The 26,096-nt window shown below is 44.6% G+C and overlaps 1 protein-coding gene across 9 annotated transcripts in view; it reads left to right on the top strand.

Moving 5' to 3' along the window:
- Positions 1-26,096, top strand: part of ENOX1 (ecto-NOX disulfide-thiol exchanger 1) — a 585,762-nt gene that overhangs the window by 475,095 nt on the left and 84,571 nt on the right. For all 9 annotated transcript variants that reach the window (XM_086711591.1, XM_086711599.1, XM_086711581.1 and 6 more), the window contains one exon: positions 22,112-22,219. In XM_086711591.1, coding sequence (XP_086567717.1) covers positions 22,112-22,219 — 108 coding nt within the window. The remainder of the gene's footprint in view (positions 1-22,111; positions 22,220-26,096) is intronic.

Raw genomic sequence — 26,096 nt, 5'->3', positions numbered from 1 at the left:
AAGTCTCCTCCCACACAGTGGTGCACTCACTGCTCACCACCAGGCTTCACTTTTGGGATAGTTGGGGATCCCACAGATGCCAGAATCTCCCATACATGAGAATTCCCTGGAACTCCCGTTCCATTCTCTTTGCTCTTTTAAGTTTATTCACTGACAGCCATCTTAATTGAGTTTCTGGAGGAAGAAAACCCAAAGAGCAGATAAACATGTACTTTGTCTGACATCTTGAACAAGAACGTGTTTCAGGGGCTTTTAACTTTAATCCGGTCCTCGAATGAATTCTTGATTAACATGTGGGCCAGTGAAGGAGGCAGGAGAAGAGTGTTGCAAATGATTCTGGCTGTCCAGAAATCCATAGGGAAAGGAAGGACAGCAAGCACATTGTATAGACAACTAAGAGGAAAGGACATGGGGACTGAAGGCAGCATGTTTTAGAGTAAAGACAGCTGCTTCAGGATTGGGAGGCAGATGCACAAATTAGAAGGGTTTTAGGGTGAAGGGAAGGAAGGCATGTAGTCAGGAGAAGGCACCATGAAGAGGCTGACATCTGTAATAATGCTAGAGAAATGGTTAACTTTTTGTCCACTCTGCTTTGGTTGTTTGCCCTAGAAGAGTAGAAGAGGCAGGGAATTGCGGGGGGGTGGGGAGGTGGTGGGGGGGAATGCTAATGGTGTGGAGGGGGCAAGCCTCAGCTCAAATGGATGCGCACAGAGTAGAGGAATAAAAGCTGTTCCAGGTGGAAGGTGAGAAGGATGTACAGAGGTCACGGAAGACACAGTGGGGAGAACAGTTCTTCTAATGTAGTTACAAAAAATAAGGAAAATGACACAAACACATAGAAGAATAAGAAAATGGAAAAAGACATTTTTCTAAAGGAAGAAATTCAACATTCTTATAAATGACAAATTACATTTTAAGAGCTTTTGTGAAATATTTAGGTAAATGAACTAAGGATCGATTAGTTTGGAATTTAAGTTGCAATGTATTGTGAGGATTTCCTTCTAAGTAGGGTTCATGAACCTCAAAAATGATGGTTAGAAGGAAGAAATCACACGTACATCACGATCTGGTTGTGTACTCATTCCGGAAGAAGCACATAACAACATTATCATAATATCTTTAATATATGAAGCATCAGTACAGAAAATAATTCAGTATCACTCGACAGGGCAAGAAAATCGCATTATTTAAAAAAAAAAAAAGAAAAAAGAAAATCCCATTATTACAGTGTAGAGAAAGAGGCTTTCTTTTAGACTTTCATGTGTAATTAGTAAAACCTTTAATCTTAAAAAGTTCAAAAAATATGTGTGTGTGTAAGTACACACACACACACACACACACACACACACACACACATCTGGAATCTATACAAGTAAGGGCAGCAGAGACACAGCCTGTGTTTATTTGATTCTATTTCAACTTCCTAAACGACGTTTTTTTTTTTCTTTCTGAATAGAAAACAATGCATAAGACATGGCCCACATTCATATTAAAAGTCTTTCACCTCTGACTAGAATAAGAAAACTTAGGGGCACCTGGGTGACTCAGTTGGTTAAGCGTCCGACTTCGGCTCAGGTCATGATCTCACGGTCTGTGGGTTCGAGCCCCGCGTCGGGCTCTGTGCTGACGGCTCAGAGCCTGGAGCCTGTTTCAGATTCTGTGTCTCCCTCTCACTCTGCCCCTCCCCTGCTCATGCTCTGTCTGTGTCTCTCTGACTCTCTCTCTCTCAAAAATAAGTAAAGCATTAAAAAAAAGAGTAAACTTATGAAACATACACATCTCTCAGATGATGTGGCTTTACAAAGTTTTGAGGACCGGACATGATGGTTCACAACAGCCATATTTGGGGTCCATTATTGTCTTCCTTTCTTTTTACTTAACTATCCCAGAGTTTGTAGTTTCATTTTGTACCCATTCCTCAGCCAGGTACCTTGGGGTGACACATTGTAATAGCAGCCCGTGAGACACTGATGATAATCCTCATTCATAACTCACTGGCACCTTTCATTAGGCGGTTAAGTCATTTGGAGAGTTCCCGCTGGCAGCGTGTGTATTTTCTAACATTTGCAGGCCGTACCCTGGCACATCCGAAGAGGGTACGTATCCCGCTTGGGTGTGAGACTCCTGGAGTGTTGTTAGGTACATTTGGAACCAGAAATAGAAACCGATTCTCCGATTCTTGGCCCAGCACCTTACATCACAAAGCCCTACCGGTTTGAAATGATCATACCTGACATGTGCACAGGGGTCTGGAAGTTTTAAAAGCACATTCCCGTTTGACTGGGGGCAAGATACAAAAATTAAAAGCAAAGATAAGGGAGAGGAAACCACCCCAAGTTTGTTTTTTGGGTTTTTTGGGGTTTTTTTTCTTTTTTTTCTTTTTTTTTTTAATTTTTTTTTCAACGTTTATTTATTTTTGGGACAGAGAGAGACAGAGCATGAACGGGCGAGGGGCAGAGAGAGAGGGAGACACAGAATCGGAAACAGGCTCCAGGCTCTGAGCCATCAGCCCAGAGCCCGACGCGGGGCTGGAACTCACGGACCGCGAGATCGTGACCTGGCTGAAGCCGGACGCTTAACCGACTGCGCCACCCAGGCGCCCCTTTTTGGGTTTTTTTTTAGCAGTTTCACACAAGGTTGGGTCCCAGGGTATCTTGCTGTTTTCTTTGGACCGAGACCATAAGATAAGGAGATAAGCTAGCTGCCTGTAGGCCAGCTGAGCCATGCCAAGCTCTTGCACCAGGAAATAAAAACACTGAACCAGCAGAAGGAAGAGCTGGCTCCAGCCTGACTCTTTTCTGTGCAACTTTGCATCAGTCAGCCCCTCGGAACCTCAGGTTTTTCATGTGGACCGTGGGTGCTGCCACGGGTCTGTTGGAATAAAATGAGATCATGTATGTGAACGCATTTGGGACGGCTGTTTTACAAAGTGTGATCGCCCCATTTCTAGTGAAAATGTGAAGAATTGTAGGGGGTTAAGGGAAGACCCAGGATGTGCAGGGCACGTCTGGACACATCCTAACAGCAGGGTGGCCTTGCTCCCACACCCCTTCTCTGAGAGGGCCCCTCCCCACTGCTGATTCACCTCAGTATGCTCAGTGCTCACAGTTCAGGAGCATTTGAATTGCGAGTGCTTATCTCAGTGTCTCAGGGAGGAAACTGAGACCTAGACATGTCAAGTGACTCGTCCAGAGTATAGCCTGTTCCTGGCAGAGTCAAAGTGCCAACCCAGGTCTGTCTGACCACAGCCCCCATGTTCGGTCTGTTACTCCAGAACCTTCTACAGTATATTCTAGAAGTGGCGCTCCAGAACTGCAGTCGTCAGGGGAGCCGAAGACCAGTGGGCTGTGCCCTTGCTGTGCTTGTTGATTGCTAGCGATATTACTGGCAAGAACCCGCTGCCTGTTTTCTGCCTCTGCCACAGCCCCTCATTTGGGCTTTGCATCAGCAGAGTAAGAGCTGGCAAAAAGAAAATAACAAACATGCGGCTGTTATTTCTTAAATTTGAACTGCAAAAATAAATCTCTTCACTTCGGGGAAGGGAAAAAGAAGCCCTAATAAAACTTAACTATGGGAGGCTTCATCTCATAATTAGTTATCCAGCTCTTCCATTAATTAATGTGATCATCAAATGCATCCTCATTAGTAATCATCCCTTCTAAAAATAATGAGGCTAGCAGAGAAATCGATGTAGGAGCCGGGGGTAGAAATAATGACATTGCCCTGCAGACCATTAAAATCGTTTGGCTTCTACCTTGTAACTGCTTTTCCCCAACATCTGCAACGGGAGATACTGCGTCTGCAGCCTTTCCCAGGATAAAGCAACTCCCCTTTTCCCAACACTGTCAGCTGCAGTCCTTGGATGACCTTTGAACGACCCTCCCTTCCACCACCTCTTTTGGAAATTGCCTCCTGACTTCAAGGCCATATCACATCAAGAGTGCCAGATTTATAGTGAAATGGATCTTTTCTTAAACGTAGTAAATCAAAATGGGCTTTTGCTGCAGACACATGCTGGCCTTTCGCTCTGTTTGACCGTTGTCGTCTCTCCCCGCCAGCCACCGACGCTAAAATGAATCCTTGTGGTCTGGCCTTGACTTCTTTTCTCTGTAGTCCGCCAACACAAAGAAGCGGCCTTGTCCCCGTGGCGCCCCGAACTCGGGCCAGCACACACTGCCGCCTGTATACAGCAGGTGACCCGCTCCCGGGCAGATTGGCGTAATTATCCGGCTCTCAAATTGGGCCCCACTGGGAGAGAGCCGTGCCCCAAGGCTTTCTCCATGCAGCTAGTTAGGAGAGGAAACATAAGGGCTGCAAGACCAGCAGATCTCCTCCTTGGAAATGAGCATGAGCCCAGTGGAGAGCAAAGGAGAGAACTGTAGTAGAAGCGACAATGTAACGTGCAAACAAAGAAGCAAGGAGACGGAGTCAGAGGGAAAAATTCCTCTTTATCTGAGAGGAGAATAAAGAGCGAGGAAGACAAACATGGGGGGGGGCGTTCCCATTTTACTGGGTCTAGGTTTGTCATTTTAATTTTTGTTTTATTTTCCTTTTCCCAAAAGAATATACAGTCAATGCAGAAAACTTGGAAACAGAAGCATCTACAGGAGACAGAAATCGTTCCTAGTTTCACCACCCGGATACTGCCCTTTTTAACATTTACGTTTCTCCTATGTTCTTTCTCTCTAATGCATGCCCATGCATGCACACGCATGCGCGTGCGCGCGCGCACACACACACACACACACACACACACACACACACACACACAGTGTTAATCCTTTCCCAAAACTGACCGGTGGAATAGCCACATTCAGTCAGTCCGCATTTCTGGAATTGTAACCAAAGTGTGAAATTGGGAATTCAGTTCCAAGATGCTAGATGGTTAGTTAAAGACTATGTTTTCTCCTCTGTTTAACAAAGCACCCCGAATAGTCATCAAGGGAAACGTAAACAAAGTTAGTGCCCAATCTGGCCCTCACTTTATAGACCACCCATTTCATTCAGTCAATCTCTGGAAAGACCCTGCCTCCTGAATTCCTTGTTTTGTGCAGACTCCTCAGTTGGGTACTGATCTCTGTTTTAGTGCTTTCTGGGTGTCTCTGTGCCTGCCTCCTCTCTCTGTCTCTCTCTTCCTCCCTACCTCCATCTTTCCCTCTGTCTGTCTCTGTCACACACACACACACACACACACACACACACACACACACACACACTTAGGAAACAGCCACGACACATTTATTTTCTGGCGGTACTGGGAAGATAGAAAAGGAGAGAGTATATTCGAACTCGGCTGTAGGTCTCCGAGAAAGGGGTGCTACAGGAAGTGCTTGAGAGCAGAGTGACTTTTCAAAGCTTTATTATCACTTTCCTTCTCCTTCCTTCTGTTCTCTCAATTTATTCTGCCGTCCTCCCCCGTGCATACACACTCCACCTTTCATGTCCTCTTCCACCACCGCCACCTTAATCCATGTTAATCCAGGCATTACTCAGGTATTCCAGTCAGAGGAGTTCCATTAGCAAGCGCGGGGACTCTCGTTCGCCGTATTAGAGGTGTGTGTTTTCACCCGTGATTTACATTCTTCCCTGAGTAAGTCCTTTCCTGAGCTGGTGCGTGACAGTCTGTGATCATTCAAACACAGAGGTTACTCTGCAGGTTTGTCCTTCACTAATTCTCTGGGCACCTTGTCTTCTTTCCTCCTGGGTGGGTATTTCGCCGCCCGTGGTTTGTAGTTCTTAAATTGTGCGACTCACAATTGATTTCAGGAGGGTTTTGGTAATGACCTCTAACTGTAAAGTCCATAAAAAAAGCTATAGTGCTGAGTTTCTCTTTACAATATAATCTTCCCCCCAGTAATCCTCCCGTTTATCATGTGGGGGGAAGGAAAAGAGGGGATTATAATGTAGTCTCACTACTCCACATCTGAGCATATGAGCTCAGATTGATTTCAGAGAACCACCAGGTCATTGAAGGGCACTCCCAGGTCTCACCCTGCCCCTATAGGCCCTCGGGTCTTAGACGATTAGGCTGGTCTCTCCAGTCAGCTTTTCTGTCCAGCTGGTGACGGACCTGCTTCCTTTTAAGTCCACAGTCTGCTGGCCATTTCTCATGGAAAACCCATGCTTTGTTTTGTCTGTGGGGTCCACGCACAGTAAAACAGCAAGGTAGAATGAGATGATAATGGGAATTCTGCTTTACGTACAAAATCTGGACTGGATATGGACTCGGTTTTACCAAGGTTGTTACAGCAAGACAACCACAAAATACAGAATATTAAAACCAGGAAGGGTGGGGCGCCTGGGTGGCTCAGTCGGTTGAGCATCCGACTTTGACTCAGATCATGATCTCACGGTTTGTGAGTCCAAGCCCCACGATGGGCTCTTTGCTGACAGCTGGGAGCTTGGAGCCTGCTTCAGATTCTGTGTCTCCCTCTCTCTGCCCCTCCCTCTCTCTATTTCTCTCTCTCTTTCTCTCTCTCTCTCTCTCTCAAAAAATAAACATTAAAAATTAAAAAAAAACAGGAAGGGTGTTAGCGAGCCCCTATTCCAGCATTACTTTCTGCTTGTAATCAAATGGAGAGGTCCAGTCTCTGCGCTAAGCACCATTCTTTCACCTCTGCTGCCCCAGGCTCCCAGTTTCTGGTCCTCAGGTCCTCACTCCATCTCCCCCTACGTCCCCGCATTCTGAGAAACTTGTCCTTTGCATTCCTTTGTATCCGTCTCCCATCCCCCTGAAAAGTGAGTTGAGGCACAGGGGTTATTTTCCCCCACCAGGTTAACTAAGTGTTCATTCCTTTTTTCTTCTGACATCGCAGTTGAAACTAATGTGAGCACCTAAGACCAGTCTCTCAGGGCTAACACAGTACTTCATATCCGACAACTATCTGAATAAATGAGTGAAGAAAAGAACAAATTGTTGGGTCACCGCAATTTATTCTGTGACGGAAAACTCTCAGCCAGCTTCCCTGCGTCCTAATCTCTGCTGCTTTTCCCTACACATGCCCAAACAAGTAATAATCCTCTCTCCCTGACTGAATGGAACTGGCTTTCTGAGAAGTCTGTGTTGAAATAGAAGGCTTCGTGGAGTCCTCCTGTCTTTAGAGGTCATGCATGCTCCCTGCTCCCTGATCTCTAGGGTCCCAGGGAACTTGCTGGCCCCTCATCTCCTCTAGTGCAGCCAGTGAGGCTCCCTCGGGGCTCCCAGAGAATGTCCGCTCGGGGAGTGAGTGCAGAGTTTCCATCCTGCTGACTGGGTGTGTGTGTGGTCACAAATGTTTCCGTGCACACCACACCCTTCTACCGCCAGAATGCTCTAATGGCTTTTAGTGGGCCCTAGGAAATGATATTCTTATTTATTCATTCCATGCTTATCAAGGAACCAGGGATCAGAAACCACAGGGAAGAGGCCTCCACAGCAGGCAGTACAGTGCTTAAAATTGCTTTCTAATGGTTTTTCCTCATATTGAGAGTGACATTATCTGACAAATTGAGACTGAAAGGACAATAGGGAACATGCCCACCTCGCTCTTTAGTGGAAAGACCCTAAACTATGTCAGGAAATAAAGGACAATTTTCTAAGCAGCTCTGCCATTCCCTTCCTGCTGCTGTTCCTTCCAGTGTTTGTAGTCTACCAAGACTTTCCGCACAACTCAGCCCCCATAAGTTTGATAGGACGTAAATGGAAAACTGTGCCTTTCACATATACCTGGAACACGTACAAAAAATAATCTTATGCTACATCTTAAAGCAAATCTCTGCAAATTTCAAAGGAGCACTCTCGCATCTTCTGACCACAGCACAATTGTTAAGAAATCCATGTCACTAAAGATAACTAAAATAAGTCTTATGCATTTGGAAATTTCCAGGCACACATCTAAACCCACAAATCCGATGAAATCAGAAATGTAATTTTAAAATACCCACAAGGAATTGATAGTTAAATTACAACATAGCAACAACTTCTAGGATGCAGCTAAAACAGAACCTAGAGGAAAATTAAAATTTTTATTATTTTTTTAATGTGTATTTATTTTTGAGAGAGAGAGAGAGAGAGAGAGAGAGCATGAGAGGGGGGAGGGGCAGAGAGAGAGGGAGACAGAATCTGAAGCAGACTCCAGGCTCTGAGCTGTCAGCACAGAGCCTGATATGGGGCTCGAACTCAAGAACTGTGAGATCAGACCTGAGCTGAAGTTGGACACTTAACCGACTGAGCCACCCGGGAACCCACACTTTAAATGGATGTTTTGACAAGAAAGAAAAGTAGAAACAGGAGTAAGCATCCAACTCTTACTAAAAAATATAAACACAAAGAAGGATGATAAAAATATAGAAATGACTAAAATAGCAAACAGCCGTTCAATAGAGAAGATCAACAAAGCTAAATGCTGTTTATTTGAAAAGACTAATAAAACTGGAAAATCTTTGGTAACAGTGATTGCAAAAAAAAAGAGAGAGAGAGAGAGAGAGAGAAGGACCAGATAAACAATACTAAAAATTAAAACGAGGTATAACTGCATATGTGGCGGATTAAAGAGATGTGAGAATATCAGAAATGATAAAATTTTAAACTGAAGTGATATAAATTCCAGGAGGAAAAAAAAATACCTTATCAAAATTAAATCAGGGAAAAAATGAAAGCCTGAACCATATCAGTAAAAATCATTAAAATGTTAACATTAAAGCAACAGACCCAAAATGGCTTTAGGGTCAAGTTTTACCAAACACTCTCTTTTATAAACTTCTTCAGAAAATAGAAAAGAAGGAAACACATCGCAACTAATTCAGAAGGCAAAGGTACTTGATACCAAAAAGGGGCAAGGATGGTAAAAAAAAAAAAAAAAAAACAAGTGTGGGGGGAGGAGGTTATAAGTCAGTCTCACTTAGGAACATAGATTTAAAATTCTTTTTAAAAAGCTAACTTAATTTGGTATTTTATAAACCACCCTATTGGATTTATCCCAGGAATTCAAGGTTAGTTCAACATTACAGAAAGCCATTAACGCAACATATCCCATTAACAGGATTAAACTGGAATAATCAGTCTAATAGCTACAGAATATCCACCCGTGATTTACAACTAAAATAGCCAAAGGAAAAAGGAAGGTTTTAACAACTTGCATTAAAAGAGAACGTTCTTATCTGGTTGAGGATCATCCACAGTGAACTCAGTGGCAAAACAAGTGATTATTTTTTAACTCTCCCAGAGTAATCCTGACACGATCTTTTTTCATCTTGACAAAATTACTTGGACTAGAAAGGAACTGCTTTGTGCGACTTGCTTTCTATCATAATTTACATTTTCAAATTGTCGTCTGGAAGCAAAAATGGTTACTGCACAAAGTCTGCCAGCAGACCCTAAAAATGTGGTTTCCCTATTCTTTCCTTTTGAAAAATCAAAAGTCATTAACACCAACCTGGGTGTTATCCCATGTTTCTAGAATGCACACTTAACTAGCCATTTATCATGGATGATGATCTTTTCTGTGGCATCATTGTCAGGAGGGGTCGTCTAGCTGACCTGTGATTGAAATTGTCATTAAAGGTACATGGGTAGACTTCCTTCCACCCGTAATCTTAAAGCGCATGCAGTCGCTGGTCTTGAATGAGGGGATTGCTAAGGCTGGAGAAACACTTCATAGGGTAGATCGATATTAAGTATAAAGCCACACCTCTAATTTCTGTTAATTTTTATACCTTGGGAGCCTTTTTTGCTGTTATCATTCATGGCCATGCTGACACCATTTATTGTAAAGGGTCTCAGTAATTCCGCTCACTTCTTTAATGCTTCCTATATTTAATGTTTCCAGAGCAGAGAAGATTGGTTTAAAATGGTAATTTTTCTGTCTGCCCTTTTGAGGTCCATGCAAGGTGGCTGGTGCCGCATTTTATTTTACCAGATAGAATTCAGCCCAGGTAGTAAGAGTAGGGGGCGTCCTTCACAGTGACAGTATTTGCTGAGGCTTTTTATTGTTGCTGCTGCTACTGTGGTTTTTCCCTTAAAGATGGTCTGCGGTTCAGAGACAGAGAAAACCTGAGATAGTCCAGGGGCTGAATAGCTGTCATAGGGTCCACCTGCGGTGGTTAAATAAAGCCCCTGAGGGAACCTGTTCTTACCTATGCCTGCAGCTGTCTACCTTGGGCTTGGCCCTGGAGTAGGGAACAGAGAAAACTTGGAGATCTCCGAAGGTTCTAGTTACAATGAGACTCCTAACACGTGGGCTTCCAGACCAGATTCAGTGTATTGAAATAACTTGGAGACTTTGGGGGGAGCAAGCCGCCTTCCCCCGCCTCACACCTCTTCTGTCATAGATGAATGTGCCTTTTTATTTGCAGATCTTGTCCCAGTGGCTTCTAAAGATCCCAAGTGCTAAGTTCAAGGGCTATCCCTCCTTCTCATCCTGCCCCTAGATGTCCTAGTCTCCTACGATAAAGAAATGATAACTTGTGTTAACAAGGAAGACATGGGAAAGTTGAAATCATTGAATTAGCTTCCCTCAAGTTCAGTGGTTAATCGGGTGGTAAGTCAAAGAGGCGGTGAAGGCCTTCTAGACCCACAGCAGAGAAAGTTTCCCATCCTTAGGCGTCTAGCGCTGATGCAGAGATAGAACTTGCAGCCATGTTCTCTCACTTCATTTTTCTGCAGAACATGTTAGATCGTTACAACTTTCTCACCATTATGATTCAAGTTAAAGCTCTCAAGACCCCAATACACGTTCTTATCCCATAACCATTAAGTCCAAAGCTGCTTTCCTAAAACTGCCATCGAGGAGGTCAGTGATGATGGTAATACCTGATGTTAATGCATCTAGAATGAGGATGGCTTGGCTTCCCAGGAGCTAAACTGAATGAGGCCCAGATCACTTTGGATAAGCCACCTCCAAAGACGGGCACAGGACTTTGGTCAAAAGTCACCCATAAAGGGTTTTCTAGCCATAAGCTCTGACCATGACTGGGTTATAAACCCTGCAAAGAAGGAACAAATCTCTATTGGCCTTTAGAGCACGGTGCAAGACCCAGCTGTTCAATCAAGTTCTTGTTTGAAGTGAATGGGCCAATCTGGCAGGAAAGCATGTTAATATTTTAAATTTCTACATTAACAGCTGTACATGTGCCCAGAGACTGGGGTGATGACCACCTCATATAACTGAAAAAAAAAAAAAGTGATAGGCATAAATAAAATCCCAGCAAATTGGATTATCATTTGCAGTGGAATTGCCAGCAAAGGCAATGGAGTGAATATCACTGACATATACTCCTACTTCAGCAAAGCATTTGATGCCTTCTCTTGTGAATTGCATGAATGGTGTTAATTCGAGTTGGCTGGCCCTGCATTTTGAAAATTGGCTGAAGGTGGGTAACCAGCCTGGCCGGGGTGGGGCTGAACCACAGCCCTTTCTCTTAGAATACTAATCCCCAGAACAGCCCGCCCAGTCCACTCACAGTAAGCTAAAAGTCACTTGACCTTGCTGGGTCTTAGCGTCTCCACTCTTGCAAAGAAGATAAGAATAGCACTTTGATTTAACTTGGCGCCCTTTGCCATTCAAGGAGCCTCACATACTTAATGGATGTTCTTTAGTTCCACAATACCCCACTGGTGAGTATGGTTATCTTTAACATGTGAAGAAAGTGAAAACCAGAAAGCTGAAATGAGCCTGCAAATTACACTATGAAAAAAGAAAAATCATTTGAAGAAAGGAAATAGGTTTTAGGGCCTGCCAAACCACTTTCGCCTCGGCTTTTCCTGTATTCAGTATTCAAGAATTTAATTGATGCGTTGTTTTTCAAATGATAAATTATTCCTCATGACACAGTTGTGAGAGAAAAGAGGAGACCAGAGCAGTAAAGTGTTTTGCAGGCCACACAGCAAGTCAGCAAGAAAGCTAACCATGCTAGCCTTTGAAATGCTAACTAGTGGCTTATTTTTTGCCTTTTCACCAGTATTTGGAAATATGCATGTTTGTTTTTCATACTAATGTTGCTTTATCAGGATATAAGGTATTATGACCAGTAACCTCTTTGGATTAGAAAACTAAAAAGTATCTGTTTTTAATACAAGTCCCTCCTAGGAGGATATTCAAGTGAAAGAAATGGTCTCTAAAACCACCTCTGATGAAACCTGTCCTTCCCACCACCCCCTCCCCCGCCAAACCCAGCAGGCCAGGGTCATGATCTCCCTCTCCTGCCCAGGCGCTGGGCTGGGCTGCCTGCCGGGCGGGGGAGGGGCAGTAATTTGACACTCAGAGAAGATCCTTTCCTAAACATCCTCCTCTAAATGACAAAATTATTTTCAGTAATAATCATAACATAAAGTGAATAATAACAACCAGGAAGGAAACACAGACAGTGACATTCCTGTTGATTTTCACATATAATTATGCCTGTAAAAAAAAAAAAAAAAACAACCCAAAATTAAAACGGTGCAGTGTAAGGGAAAAAAAATCACAACCATCTAGTCAGTAGGTTGTTGGTTTGTTTTAATCTAACAGTTTGAACTTGGATTACGGTACAGACAATAAATAGTATGTAAATAATCGTCCAGTAAATAAGTGAGTTTTAATAAAACCAAATGAAAAAGGTATAGTTCAGGAAACTATTAGTTGTACCACTGATGTAATATTTTGTCCTTTAGTTTTAAAGCAAACAACTTAAAAATAATGCATTTCAGGGCACGTGGGTGGCTCAGTTGGTTAAGCGTCCAACTCTTGATTTTGGCCAGGTCATGATCTCACGCTTCCTGAGATCAAGCCCCCCATCCGGCTCTGTGTTTACAGTGGTGGGGCCTGCTTGGGATTGTCTCTCTCCCTGTCTCTCTGACCCTCCCCCCACTCACACTCACATTCTCTCTCTCTCTCTCTGTCTCTCCTCTCTCGAAAATAAATGAAAAAAGAAATACAATAAAAAGAAAGCGTTTCAATTTCTAAAACACTGAAAATTCAGTAAGAATACTTAACATAGGACCTAAAGGTTGCACTTTAGTGCAAAAATAAATAGCACTCATGGTTCTCACTGTGTTTTACAGTTTAAATTTTAAACATAAAAATTCTTTCCTGGATCCGGTACAATGAACTGAAGTAGCTCAGGTCCTACCTGTTAGTCTTTGTAATAGCCTGTGCTACCTTTGTTGATTTCAGATCTACTGTATCAATGTAGGGATGCCTGTACCCCTAATGGGATTGGAGACACTGTGTCCAGAACAGTCTCAATAGATTCTAAAGCCAGTGTGCACCGCAGAGACCCTGCTGTGAGGTGGGGGGAGGGCAGGGAGGGTTGGGAGTGGGAGCAGAAACTGGACATTTTCCAATTTAGACTCTGCACAGAGTACGTTTGTTAAAGGCTGAGTAGTGAAAATGTGCTCATTTGAAGATTTCATACATACTAAATCCTAACAATAACTGTAGCAATTTTAGGACAACAAAGGAGTTTTTGTCAGAAGGGAGTATTTTATCATTGATTTCTATGTAGAATTGCTGGGCCACAGTGATAATAAATGGATGGACCTTTAGGTCGTTTTTTTATTGTTACATTTTGTACAGTTGCACCTGTTTATTTCCTGCACTGAGATACACGGCTCCCGGGGCTCAGCCCTTGATAGCACCCCCCCCCCCCGCCCCTGCTGCCTGCAGACTTAGGCCCCCAAATCCGCATGTCTGTGTTTCCCTGTGTTTCCCCACCTCTTGGTCACTCTTGAAGCCTTAATATTTATCACTCCTGCTTCCCTTTGGAAATTTTGCAAATTTCTCACGGATTTGTGGACTTTTCTCTTTCTCTACAGCAAGGGAAATCCCAGCATCATGGGCCAGCCCCTGGGAACCCGGAAACACCCCTGCTCTCTGCGGTTGTGCACTTCCCCTGGTCTAGAGAATCCATGGCCTGTGCCCACGACCTGTGAGATCTTGCTCAGATGTGTGCACACTGTGTGTCCTTCCATCAGACCCTTATTCGCAGGTCCCGAGAAAGGCCCCCTTGCCAGAGCATCCTGGCCTGGGTGGGGCGGCAGGGCGCCTCATGCCTCAGGGTCTCAGGCATCCCCTGGAGGACCCAAACCCTTGAAAACACTTGCTTTCTCACCAGCCTCCCAGGAACGGCTCAGGCTTCCAGCGTACTGATGGTCACGAGCCTGGGGTGCATGGTCTTGACCTATGAGAGAGGGCAAGCCCAGTCGGGCCTGTTTGGGCTGTTTGGCTCTCTGGCTGACATTAGGATCTTGACAGCCAGGTCAGGGAATAGGGCAGCACTCCAGGCGTCTCTGGGCCGTAAATGACGCCTGATCCCATCACGAGCAAGAGATTGCCTTTCTGCCTAGCAATGAGAATGGCATTTAAAATTCAATATCAGAAAAGATATTGACGAGATTAAGGGCCTGAAGGAATTGATTTATGAGGAAAGACCCAAGGAATTAAATATGTATAGCCTGGTGTAATAGGATATTAGGCTCGGAGCACAATTTCATTTCTATGATCCAGTGTTCCTGTTATCAGTCATCTGAACGGTGGAGCTCTCTCTCCCAGAGATGTTTCTCCCCCAGGGGTCACCGTGCTGGAGGCAGAGCGGAAGACACCGCGATTGATAAAACAGGCCACAGACTTGGTTACCCTCGTCCCTTGCTGTAAATTGAAGACCAGTTTCATCCCCAGGTGGAGGCGGATGACATTTTAAACTAGAATAGATCTTGAGGAGTCTTACCACCTCGTGTGACAAGAAAATTCAGGCTAGTTCAATTCCATCTTTTTTTTTTTTTTCTTCCCAAGGAGAGAAGTGAAAGTTGTTGCTACCAGGTGGTAAATGACGGTCCTTCCCCTGAGCCAGCTTTCTCTCCTCTGTCAAGAACACTGTTAGATGTGTTTGCCTTTAGGCACAGCCTTGCTTTTTGCATTATGGTAATATGCACTTGATTTTCCCCATCTCAGACTTTCCCTAACAACCGGGGATTGGCCCGGGATTCACAGAGATGGAGGCAAAGCAGGCCCAGGTGACTTCATCAGCAGGACCTAAGGCTGACATTCCGAAGTGGTTCTGCAATCCGTGAGAACCAAAACAGGATTGAGAGGGCGGAGGGTGGCAGGCAGCCTCTCCGCTGCCGTCCAGCCCACTGCTCCCATGCGGTGCAGTCAGTAAATTTCTATCTCCTTTGAAAAAAAAGAGAGAGAAGTTGGAGGGTGTGGAGAGTACGGGGGGGGGGGGGGGGGGGAGGAGAACAGTAAGCTGTGTTTGGGTAGCAGGAACTCACCAAGGAAGAAAGGATTAGTGCATGTATCCCGGCACCTTATGGCAGGACAAGGTGCCAGGGGTCTGGCAGAGCTGGCCAGGTGAGGTTCAGATCGCAGACTAAAATATACAGGGAAATCAGGTTGGAGGCAAGGTGCACTCACAGGGCGATGCTGGATACCCTCAGGCGTAGCCTAGATACGAAACCGGCTGCCCCGATTGGTCGGTCCAGACACAGTCGCATCTCCCATGGCCTTTGGAAGTCCCTGGACTTCATTTCCTTAGGCGGTGTTTGACTGGCTTCAAAAGCACATCCCACTGAGTAGGGCATCTAATGTAGAGCAAAGTTATGGAGATGGAACAACATTTATTAAAACTGAGTCAAAAGAGCAAAACCACATTTAAATTTAAATCGATGACCCTCTGTGGGTTCAAATATCTCCAGACTTTTATGCACGAATCTAACCTTCTGTAATCTGTTAGCCATATCAAAACTTTACCTTGGTAGCACAATTATAAAATTCAAGGAAAGAAGACAAAGAAGGGGCTACGTTTTTAATGCAGAGTTCAATCCACTGCAGAGTTCACAGAAGTGCACACAAAAGCATGTCTGCCACTGGGCTTGCTTTTAAGTGGAAATGGCGAATGCCTAGGTAGAAGTCGTTGCTAGGAGGATTTTAAGTTTGGCATGTCCTGATTTCCATTTTAAACTGACAGTGCCGTGTGGTTGCCAGGGTACGAACCACGGTTTAAAGCAGGAAAATTGAGACGTGCGAGTGGTAGGTCTCTCCCAGACAGTGTGGCCCTGGATACATGGCTTAACCTTTGTGTGCCTATGACTCGCCCATCTGTAAAAATGGAGATGTGACCTCACTTATTCTGGGGCTCCAAATAACATTTGTAATGCTCTTTGAATTTGTCAGAGAGAAAGACCCATTACGCACTGAAGTCTACATCCCCAAAGAGCATTACAAATTATCCTATTAAATCAGTGGCCTGGAAATACCAAGATGTGTCAGGTGCGGCCTGTATTTACCTGTTATTGTCTGCCAGAGTATTTGCACTTGATTGGCATATGGATAATTGTCTAATTGGAACACCCTCCATTGTAACCACCAAAAATTGGAATAGTGCATCTGCTTAATGTCATACTGTCCAGTGTTGAATTAAAACTATGCTGTAGCTCAGCCAGTCCAACCGAGAGACTCTTCTGATTAAGTTCTAGCTGCCTGTGAACTTCTGTAATTGAGGCACGTTAGTACTTGAACATCCTAACTAGAAAGGATATGATACGGTCTCATAAATTTCAAGTGAAAAAGAACCAGGAAGGCTGACTTAAATTATCTAGTTGTGGACCATCTCACCACTGCTTTGAATACATAAATATTAGGCTCATGAGTGTATGCTTTGTAAACAAAAGAAAGCATTCATCTTGAAGAATGCAGAAAACAGCCTCGGGATGTTGATTGTATTTGTCCTCCGGTGGTGGTTTTGTTCTGTTTCTGGTGGAACATGGGGAAGAAGTTATAAAATTATACATTCATTGAGTAGATTCCCTTAGCCTTTTAGGAAATAGTCCCCATTAGATTAAGAAGGCTATCTGGAACCGCCAGAGTAATGAATCAAAATGTCTTAAAATGTCTTAAATCGAGCTGCTCTTTTCCTCTGAAAGTTCCATATATCCATATGTCTCCATATGTCTAGAACAATAAATCACACGGTGATAGATTCTCAGGTAGTTTTTGTTATTGTGGTTGTTTTGGTTTTTGTCTATGTGTGTGCAGTTTTTGGTTTTATTTTGTTTTACTAGATCGTGGTTTAATCCCATAGCAGTGGGGAAATCAGAGGAAGCATTCATTCATTTCTGTACTCATTCATTCATTCAGCACCTACACTATGTGTCAGGGACGACCTGACGACTGACCCTGCCATTGGTGGGTATAGTCTCGTTGAGATACCTATGAAAGGTAATCTTTCATATGAAATGCTTTGGGAGTGTAGCAGTTCGGACAATTAACTTTGCTCGCGTGATTGAAGGAGGTCTTTACTGCAGAAGAACCCAAGGATACTGCATATGGTCCTGCAGCTTCTGCCCTGGATAAAGGCACCAGGCCAGATGGGCAAGTGGAAATTAAATCGAGCCCCCACATCACCACCAAACTATGTGCCCTAGTGAGGAGTCTTGTCTTCCTATTGGATGGGGCTGTTTTCTAGTGCATAAAGTCATCCTACGGGTGGTACTCATCGAAAAACATTCTTTTCGATGTTGGCCTAAAAATGAGTAGGAGCCTGCCAAGCAGAACTCTGGGTAATGATCTTGTCACAGAGACATGAAAGGACCTCACACATCCAGGGAAGGATGAGATCAGGGCTTTGGATTTTCTCCAGTAGAGTTTGGGGAACCAAAAGTATTTTTTAATTATTATTATTATTGAAGTATAGTTGACACGCAATGTTACATTAATTTCAGGCATACAGCATTTTTTGGTGTTGAGTTGTAGAAGTTCTTTATATATATCGGATGTTAACCCTTTGTCAAATATGTCATTTGCAAATATCTTCTCCCATTCAGTAGGTTGGTTTTTTGTTTTGTTAATGATCTCCTTCACTGTGCAAAAGTTTTTTATTTTGGTGTAGTCCCAATAGTTTATTTTTGCTTTTGTTTCTCTTGCCTTAGGAGACACAAATATTGCTATGGCTGATGTCAGAGAAATTACTGCCTACCTTTCCTTCTAGGAGTTTTATGGTGTCAGGTCTCACATTTAGGTCTCTAATTCATTTTGGGTTTATTTTTGTGTGTGGTGTAAGAAAGTGGTCCAGTTTCATTCTTTTGCATGTAGCTGTCCAGTTTTCCCAACACCATTTATTGAAGAGACTGTCTTTTCCCATTGCATATTCTTGCCTCCTTTGTTGTAGATTAATTGGCCATATATATGACCATATATATACATATATATATATATATAGGTTTATTTCTGGGCTCTCTGTTCCGTTCCATTGATCTGTGTGTCTGTTTTTTGTGTGTGTGCCAGTACCATTCTGTTTTGATGACTGTGGCTTTGTAGTATATCCTGAAATCTGGAATTGTGATACCTCCAGCTTTATTCTTATTTATCAAGATAGCTATGGCTTTTTGAGGTCTTTTGTGGTCCCATACAAATTTTAGTATTATTGTTCTAGTTCTCTGAAAAATGCTGAGCCAACCATATGTTTTAAGCATGGGAGCACTTTCATTTTTTAGGAGGTCAGTTCTGTGAGGAGTACAAGGTGAATGACAAGGGGGACAAGCAGATCCGGAGGAGAGGAGAGGGGCTGCCTTAACTATGACAGTGAGGCTGGGAGGGAGAAAAGGCAGAGGACCGGGCAGGGAGGTTCCCAAGGTGATAAAAGGGGAGGGGTGGACTTCAGGGTTTTAGGAATGAGGCACAGACTGTAGAGTCACCCTTGTAAGGCATAAGCACGTAAGATGTGGAGTTGAGGCCATGGGTGTGAACAGAGCACCTGGGGAAGGTACCGAGCAGGAGAAAAGAACCCGGCATGCTAGTCGGCCAGTAGAAAAGCGTCAGTGATTCAGTGACGATAGTTTGAGTGGAGTACTCTAGACGGAAGTCACAGTGTAGTGGAATGAGGTTTAAATGAGCATTAAAAGAAACAGTGGCTTTTATCCCAGTTACACATTAGAATTCTCTGTTAAGGCATTTTTTTTTACGTATCATTGCCTAGATATTCTGAGTTCATTGGTCTTCTTGAGGGCCCAAGAACCAGTCCTATTTTGAAAAGTTCCCCATATTAAGAACCACTGCCCTTGAAGTATAAATGGAAGCCTCAGCAGCCAGCAAGCATCTGATGAGAGGTTTAAAAATCACAAGGGGTTTAGAGAAGTACCCAAACATATTTTCAGTGAATAACCTTTATATGATTAGACAACAATTAGAACTATCTGACAAATAGTAGAAAACCAGGTGGGTAATGCTAAGCGTTAGTGTGGCCGTGGGGCACGGGGACTCTCGTACCCCACTGGTGGGTGGGTAGACTGGTACAGACATTCGGCACAGCAGCTTGGGCAAATTGGCATGTTGGGTACACCCTAGGAAGCGGCATTTCCCCTGAGGAATGCCTAGGGAGTTTTGCCGCAGGTCCGTAAGCTACCATGCACTCGCATGTTCCACTGCAACCTTGTATAGAGTGAGGAGAGCTAGACATAATCTGAGTGGCTTTCCTGGGAGAGTGGATTAGGTATAACCGGGTGGATGTACCTCAGAGATTGTTGTACAGCCATCAGGAGCAACAGATGAGATACACACATATTAACAGGAATGGATCTTTAAAAAATAATCCCTAGTAAAAACGTAAATAACAAGAGATACGACAACATCCCATAAAAATGCATGCTCAAAACCCAACAATATGTATTTTAGAAAAACACATTCAAACAAAGATGGAAAGCATTGAAAGTGGTTGCCTACATATAAAAAGGAAGCGGGGATGAGAGAGAAAACATTTTATTTTTAAAAGTGTGATTCCACAGAGGGGAAAAGTACAGCCTAGGGAATAGAGTCAATAATAGCGTAATAATTTTGTGTGGTGACAGATGGTGACCACACTTATTGAGGTCAGCTCTGAGCAATGCACACATTTGTCAGATCACTATGTTGTGTACCTAAAACTAATATACCGTTGTAGGTCGGCTATACTTATATAATTAACATTTTTTATTTTTATTTATTTTTATTATTATTATTTCTTTGAGAAAGAGCGCATGTGAGCAAGGGCAGGGTAGATGAAGAGAGAGAGAGAGAGAGAGAGAATCTTAAGTAGGCTCCATAATGAAACCTTTTTGTAACCTGAAGTCTTCGTGGGGAGAAGAGTGTATTGGCAGCTTCTTCTGTGTTGTCCAAAGACCTTTGTGCAACTTCGTTTTCAACGGCTGCATAGTTTCCCTTGAACAGATGCACCATCACTAACGCAGCCAACACCCTTCCCCTGGACATGAGTTGTTTCTGAGCGTTGCTACCCCAAGTGTGGCAGGGAACAAACCTAAGCTACCTACTCTTGAAGACGATTTCCTGTCCTTCCTTTGGCTCATTTTTAAAAGAGGTTTAAGGATCGGATCTGAAACTTGTCTAATATGTAAAAATTCACCGGGCGTCATCGAAAGTCAGAACACCAGATCCCCCGAGAGCTGTTCTGGGGCCAGTCATGAATGACAATGAAGGAACAGAGTCACCCCCCAATGTTTGGAAGCAGTCATTTTAGGTACTTGTCATGGTGCCAGAGGACAATACGGGCTCCCCGGTTTCTGTGTTTCAATCAACTGATGCACAATTAAATCACACAAGGTGTTAAGGGAGCAGGTGTGGGACGTGTCTACTACCTCACGTGTTGTTATGATACGGGCTGGTGGTGAAATAGGGTTTTTAGAGTATTGCAAGGATATCGCCGCTTACGCTAGGGGGCACGAAAGTCGGTTCCTGAATTTACATCCAGTGCCAAAGGAGGGAACAGGGCAAGCCAGCCCAAGGGAAAGCAGAGTGTGTTTTTCTGAGTGCTTCCTACTCCCTAACACACCCCAAAACTAGGTTTTAAAGACTTAATTTGATCCTTCCAGTTGGTGGGTTTAAGCATCAGAAATCCAGCGCCAGTGTTTATTCAGGCCTTGATAGTTAAGAGCTGGCCAGCAGCCGCACAGCCGGCTTGTCAAGGCCCCAAAGAAGCAGCCTTGATGTTGGAGACAGCCACCTTCGTGGCAGGAATGCACTAACATTTCAGATCATTAGTGCGGCATTTGTTATGTTCGGTAGCAGAAAAAATGCTCCTCTGTCTTTCCTGACTAGTCCTTTGTTGTTAAGAAGCTTTGAGCAGACACAGCCATTGCTACGGCCTGTTTGGAAGCTCTTGAATGTATTTTGCAGCCCACGTATATAGTCACATACAGCCCTGTTCCAAAGAATTAGTGCCGGGCCGTACCGTGCTTTTGGCAGACAAGGTAAGCCTCAACATGAGTTACAGTTGATAGGGCGAGGAAGGCTCAAGGCAAGGCTTACAGAAATCCCTTCAGTGGCCCTGCTTAAAAATAGCAGCGTAGGCCATAGCTTAGTGTTTTGACAGCTTATATCAGCAGTTTTCTCGGCTGATATATTGATTGCAGTTTGGACTTCAGTCCTGCTGATCTAATAAAACATCACCGTCATAACAGAGAAAGTAAAAGGATCTTTTGTGGTCCCAGCCACTGGGCGAGGTGGCTTCACGGAGCCACTGTAAGGCCGGTTTTCCTGTCCTATGGAAAACGAAGAAACAGTGGATAAGTTGACGGATTAGATCCAGGTTTTTTTTTTTTTTTTTTTTTGATTATTTCATTTCTTCGTCTATCAAAACATGTTGTCTACTAACACTGTTCTCTACATGTTGACAAATGCGCGTTTGTTCGAAGGATTATGATGATGCCTTTGCAAATAGCTCGAACAGATTCGTTTCGTTGCATAGCAGTATCACGAATGGCCTAATAATGTGTCAAGACCTGCAATACTCAATACACTAAGTGGTGGGGGCGTGCCGCCTGGGTGGCTCAGTCGGTTAAGCTCTAACTCTTGGTTTGGGCTCAGGTCACGAGCTCACGGTTTGTGAGTTCAAGCCCCAAGTCCGGCTCCGTTCTGACAGTGCAGAGCCTGCTTGGAATTCTCTCTCTCTCCCTCTCTCTCTGCCCCTCCCATGCTTGCTCTCTCTCTCTCTCTCTCTCTCTCTCTCAAAGTAAATAAATAAACTTTAAAAAAGAAAAAGTTAGCTGAAGTCTGGATTAAGCCTTTAAGACATAAAAAAAAAATCTTCTCAGGTTTTGAATGGATATTTTTAATATCTTGCCATCTCCTGGCCATCACTCTATTTACCTTAACTATTCTTATTCTCACAGCAACTGCTGACCATCCAGGAGGAGTTAAACAACAAGAAGTCGGAATTGGAACAAGCAAAGGAAGAGCAGTCGCACACGCAAGCATTACTTAAAGTCCTCCAGGAACAAGTAAGTGAACGCAACATCTCTGCTTCGTGCATACGCTGACGTGCACGTCGCTCATATCAGACACCTGTGCAGACTTTCCCGAAGTCAGTCTGTGGGACAGTCGGCCTGCACCCTCTCAAACCCCCTGGCAGCTTCGCTCCGTAGAATCTAAAACCAGTTTTCGCTCTTGCACCTGCGGAGATCACCTGAGCCTGCCAGCGGTGTGTCAAAGTTCATTCCAAAAGACAAATGAATTTTGATAAAGTTTTAAGCCACCGGAGGTACAGACGGATCCCCAAGCAAGCGGGTAGTTTCCTCTCAAGGATAAGAGTGAGGGAAATGTGTTTAGCATAACCCATGGCTTTCACGCAGACATCTGAATTGAGAACGACTGAGTCACGGGGACATTAAAAAAAGAGCCTTCCCCGTTTGTGCATCAGGGCACTTATCTAACCACAGTGAGCAACCAACCTTTTATATGAAGTTTGTAAATCTGATCGTTTCATCCTGGCTTTCTTTGATACTGAAGTGTGGCCTGACATTGATAAGTGGATTTGAAAGTATTGTCTTACAGCAGGGTAAGATGGATTGCTCAGCTGCAGAGTGAAATCTGAGTGAAATCTAAGCCCAGCACCTACACGGGAGAGCTCTTGAAATGCTTGCCTCTTTCTGGACTTCCTTGCTGCCAGCAATGTAATGAATGGTAACTGGGAGGGAGAAAATCACATAGCGTAACCCCAACCCTTTGGGGGGATCAAATTTAGCTTGTTTTACATTTCACACCCACAGTGGCTTATGAGAAGGTTATTTGTATAATATAAATAACTTCAGAAGTGGTGTATCTAAAAAAGTGACGTCGGGAGAATAGTCAGCTGTGACTCAGTCACTTTACAAGTGATTTTTCGTTTTTCATGGTTTGGGGGCAGGAAAATGTAGTTTTGGTTAGTTTCCCCTAACAGTATAAGGGATTGGTGAGTAGGAAGTGAAGATGTTGGATACTTCATAAGCTTTTATAGCTTTGAAGGAGAATATAAAACTAATGATTATGTGATTAGTACAGATAAAATAATGCAGACTGAGGCTGAATCTACTGTGTGATTTTGGAGCAATTAGACTGAGCTGAAAACTACTGACAAAATTCGCAGCGACCTGCCATCCAGGAGACTCGGAGTCACCGGGCTTTCCTCCTCTACATTACAAAGAGACTATCAGCATCGTGACGCTGTTTTGGTCCATATTTGCTCCTGATCAGACATAGCTCTGAGCCTTGTCGTTTTGTTCTGACCCCCTCTCTCCTCGATTTGCTGGGATGGGGAGGGATGGATTTGTCCTTTCTCCACATGACTCAGATCCTTTACGTACATGGCCTCTTTCGACATAATGCTATTGCCACTAAATAGACGATAGTGAAAACGTAACTTTTTATTCACCGGAAAGCCAAAAAAAAAAAAAAAAAAAAGTCAGTTGACTCACTTTATTGCAATTTTCTGGAGCCAAACCCACAACACCTCTAAGGTATGCGTGTTTTGGACTTGAAGTCTAAACCCCAGTCATAAAAAAACAGATTCTGAGTTTCGCAGAAAGCACTGGTACGTTCTTGTTGCGGCGTGCACTTTTAGAGGGCAAAAAGTGCACGCACAGGCAGTGGTGAAGCATCACACTTCCATCCTATTACTTAAACAGGGAACATGAAGAAGATTCAGAACAACTAAAATCATTAAAGAGCTAGAAAATCGGACCAGGAAGGAATCGTGTTTCAGTCTGCTGTACTAATTTAAACGGGACCGCTCTTTTCAAACAAAGGCATCAGAAGGACACGTGTCTGAGCAGGCCGGGGACACACTGCAGCCACGTGCATTTGGCTGCCATAGCCACCGGCAGTCTATTTTGTGACATCCTCTAGCCCGGAGCCCCCGTCATCCTTGCGGTTGGGAGCACGCATTGGCCGTGTTCCTTCCATCTCCTTGCAGCCACCCCCACGCCGCAGACAGACATACACTTGCAAAGGCACCTGTGTACTTCCAAGAACATTGCCCGATAAGGCTTCCTTTGGACTTATGTAGAGTAACTACATGTGTAAACACTTCTTCAGTGCCTGCATACATAAGGCCTACACAAATAGCATCGCTCCTGGACAGTATGGCTGCGCGGGCTTAGATGCTGTCTCACACACACACACACACACACACACACACACACACACACACACACACGCGCGCGCGCGCGCGCGAGAGAGAGAGAGGAAAAGATACACCTTTTTCTGAAGACTTGGTATTCTGCTATTTAAAGTGATGCCACGTGATGGGAATCCTAAAAAGCAAGACTAGGTTGTGAGGGAAGGCCCTTACCATCCCCATTCAGGGAAGGCAGGGTTATTCCCTAGGCTCCCCAGAAGGTCCCCGGCCCTCCTTGTTTGCTAGGACGCGGCTCCTCCGGGCCCCTCCCGGGCCCCCTGGCTCCCGCCCCTTGCCTCCTGCGCCACGGTGGCAGCGTCTGGCGCTTGTTCACAAGCCCAGGTACCCTCAGAGGAGACGCTCGTCTGCTCCACCTGGAGGAAGCGAGTAGCTCGAGGAGAGGAGGACAGGGAGAGGCCGGTGAGGGCACGGCAGTGGCTAGCCCCCCGCTGCAGGAGGGAGCGCTGGCCTGTGGCGGTTCTGGCAGATGAGAGCAGGGGAGGGAACAGAACCAGGGGACAGGGAGCACCGGGGGGAGCCAGCCGGGGGTGTGGCAAGACAAGAGAGCGTGGAGTCGCACCAAGGAGTCCGCGTAAAAGGGAGGAGAGCCGTGGGCACGTCTGTGCTGGTAAACACAGAAAGGTGGAGCAGGTCCTTGCCTTCTGCTGCAAAATAACAAAGCTTTCAGAGCTAGGCCCGCTCGACCCGACGGAAGCACGAACCGCGGGACCTACGGTGAGCCAAGAGAAAGACAATAAGGAACACCTGCAACGAGAAAACCTTCGGACCGGAAAACACGGAGGGTCTTGTTCAGTCCCCCGTGCCCTCTGGTAACGGATGGCCTGGCTATCGCGCTGGCACCCTTTTCTTCTCACGTCCGTAACACGTCACGATTGCTGTGTGCGGAAACACCCGTGATGTAGCCCCGAAGACCAGCGGGCGGAATTGTTGTCCCAAGTGGGAGCCACGTGGAAACGAGCCCAAGGGCCTCTGGTCCACCGTCGGCTGCCCCAGGCTCAGTTTCTACATGTTCCCCTTCCTTTCACAAAGCCCCTCTCTTGACACGGACAGCGTGTGGCTTTCTTGCCGACGGTTTGACATTGCCTAAACACACACACACACACACACACACACACACACACAAGCTTTCATTTTAATATGTACAAATAGCCAGAAAGAACCAGCGTGTCAGATCGGACACATCACGGGTGTACGTGCATTTATTTTCTTTCACACTTTCAGCATTTATTTCCCACCATTTTATTTTAGGCTTAAAAAAAAAAACGATGATCCAGCAGGGGCTGCTTCCTAAGCATTAAAAAGCCAGGAAGCAGTGCTGGCAACGGCCGTAAGGCCCGCCCCCCCCCCCCCCTTGCCCTTGCTCTCGGCTCGCAATGTCTGCTTTGATAAAATGCCAATTAAAGGTCTCCAGAAATCTCCAGATAACTGATTATTGCTAAGCCTTCTGAGAGAGAGTAGCGGGAGTAGTGTTTTCAGGTGTTCACTGTTAAAAATCTCATTTGAGCAATAGCTTTTCTTCTAATGCCTCAGTGACCAAGGAGATGTCTTCCCGATTCTTCCTTTGCAAAAAAAAAAAAAAAAAAAAAGAAGAAGAAGAAAATCATCTTTTTGTTTAGGCCTCCAGAAACAATGCCAGTCATTCAAATATGTTCTCAAGGAGGACATGTACAATAGCACTGTGGCATGTTAAAGCAATGGAAAAT

Source organism: Puma concolor, chromosome A1 (assembly GCF_028749965.1).
Source record: "Puma concolor isolate L17-30 chromosome A1, mPumCon1.1.hap2, whole genome shotgun sequence".
Lineage (NCBI taxonomy): Eukaryota > Metazoa > Chordata > Mammalia > Carnivora > Felidae > Puma > Puma concolor.
Note: the sequence above shows the minus strand (reverse complement) of the source record. Positions and strands in the feature narration are given on the sequence as shown.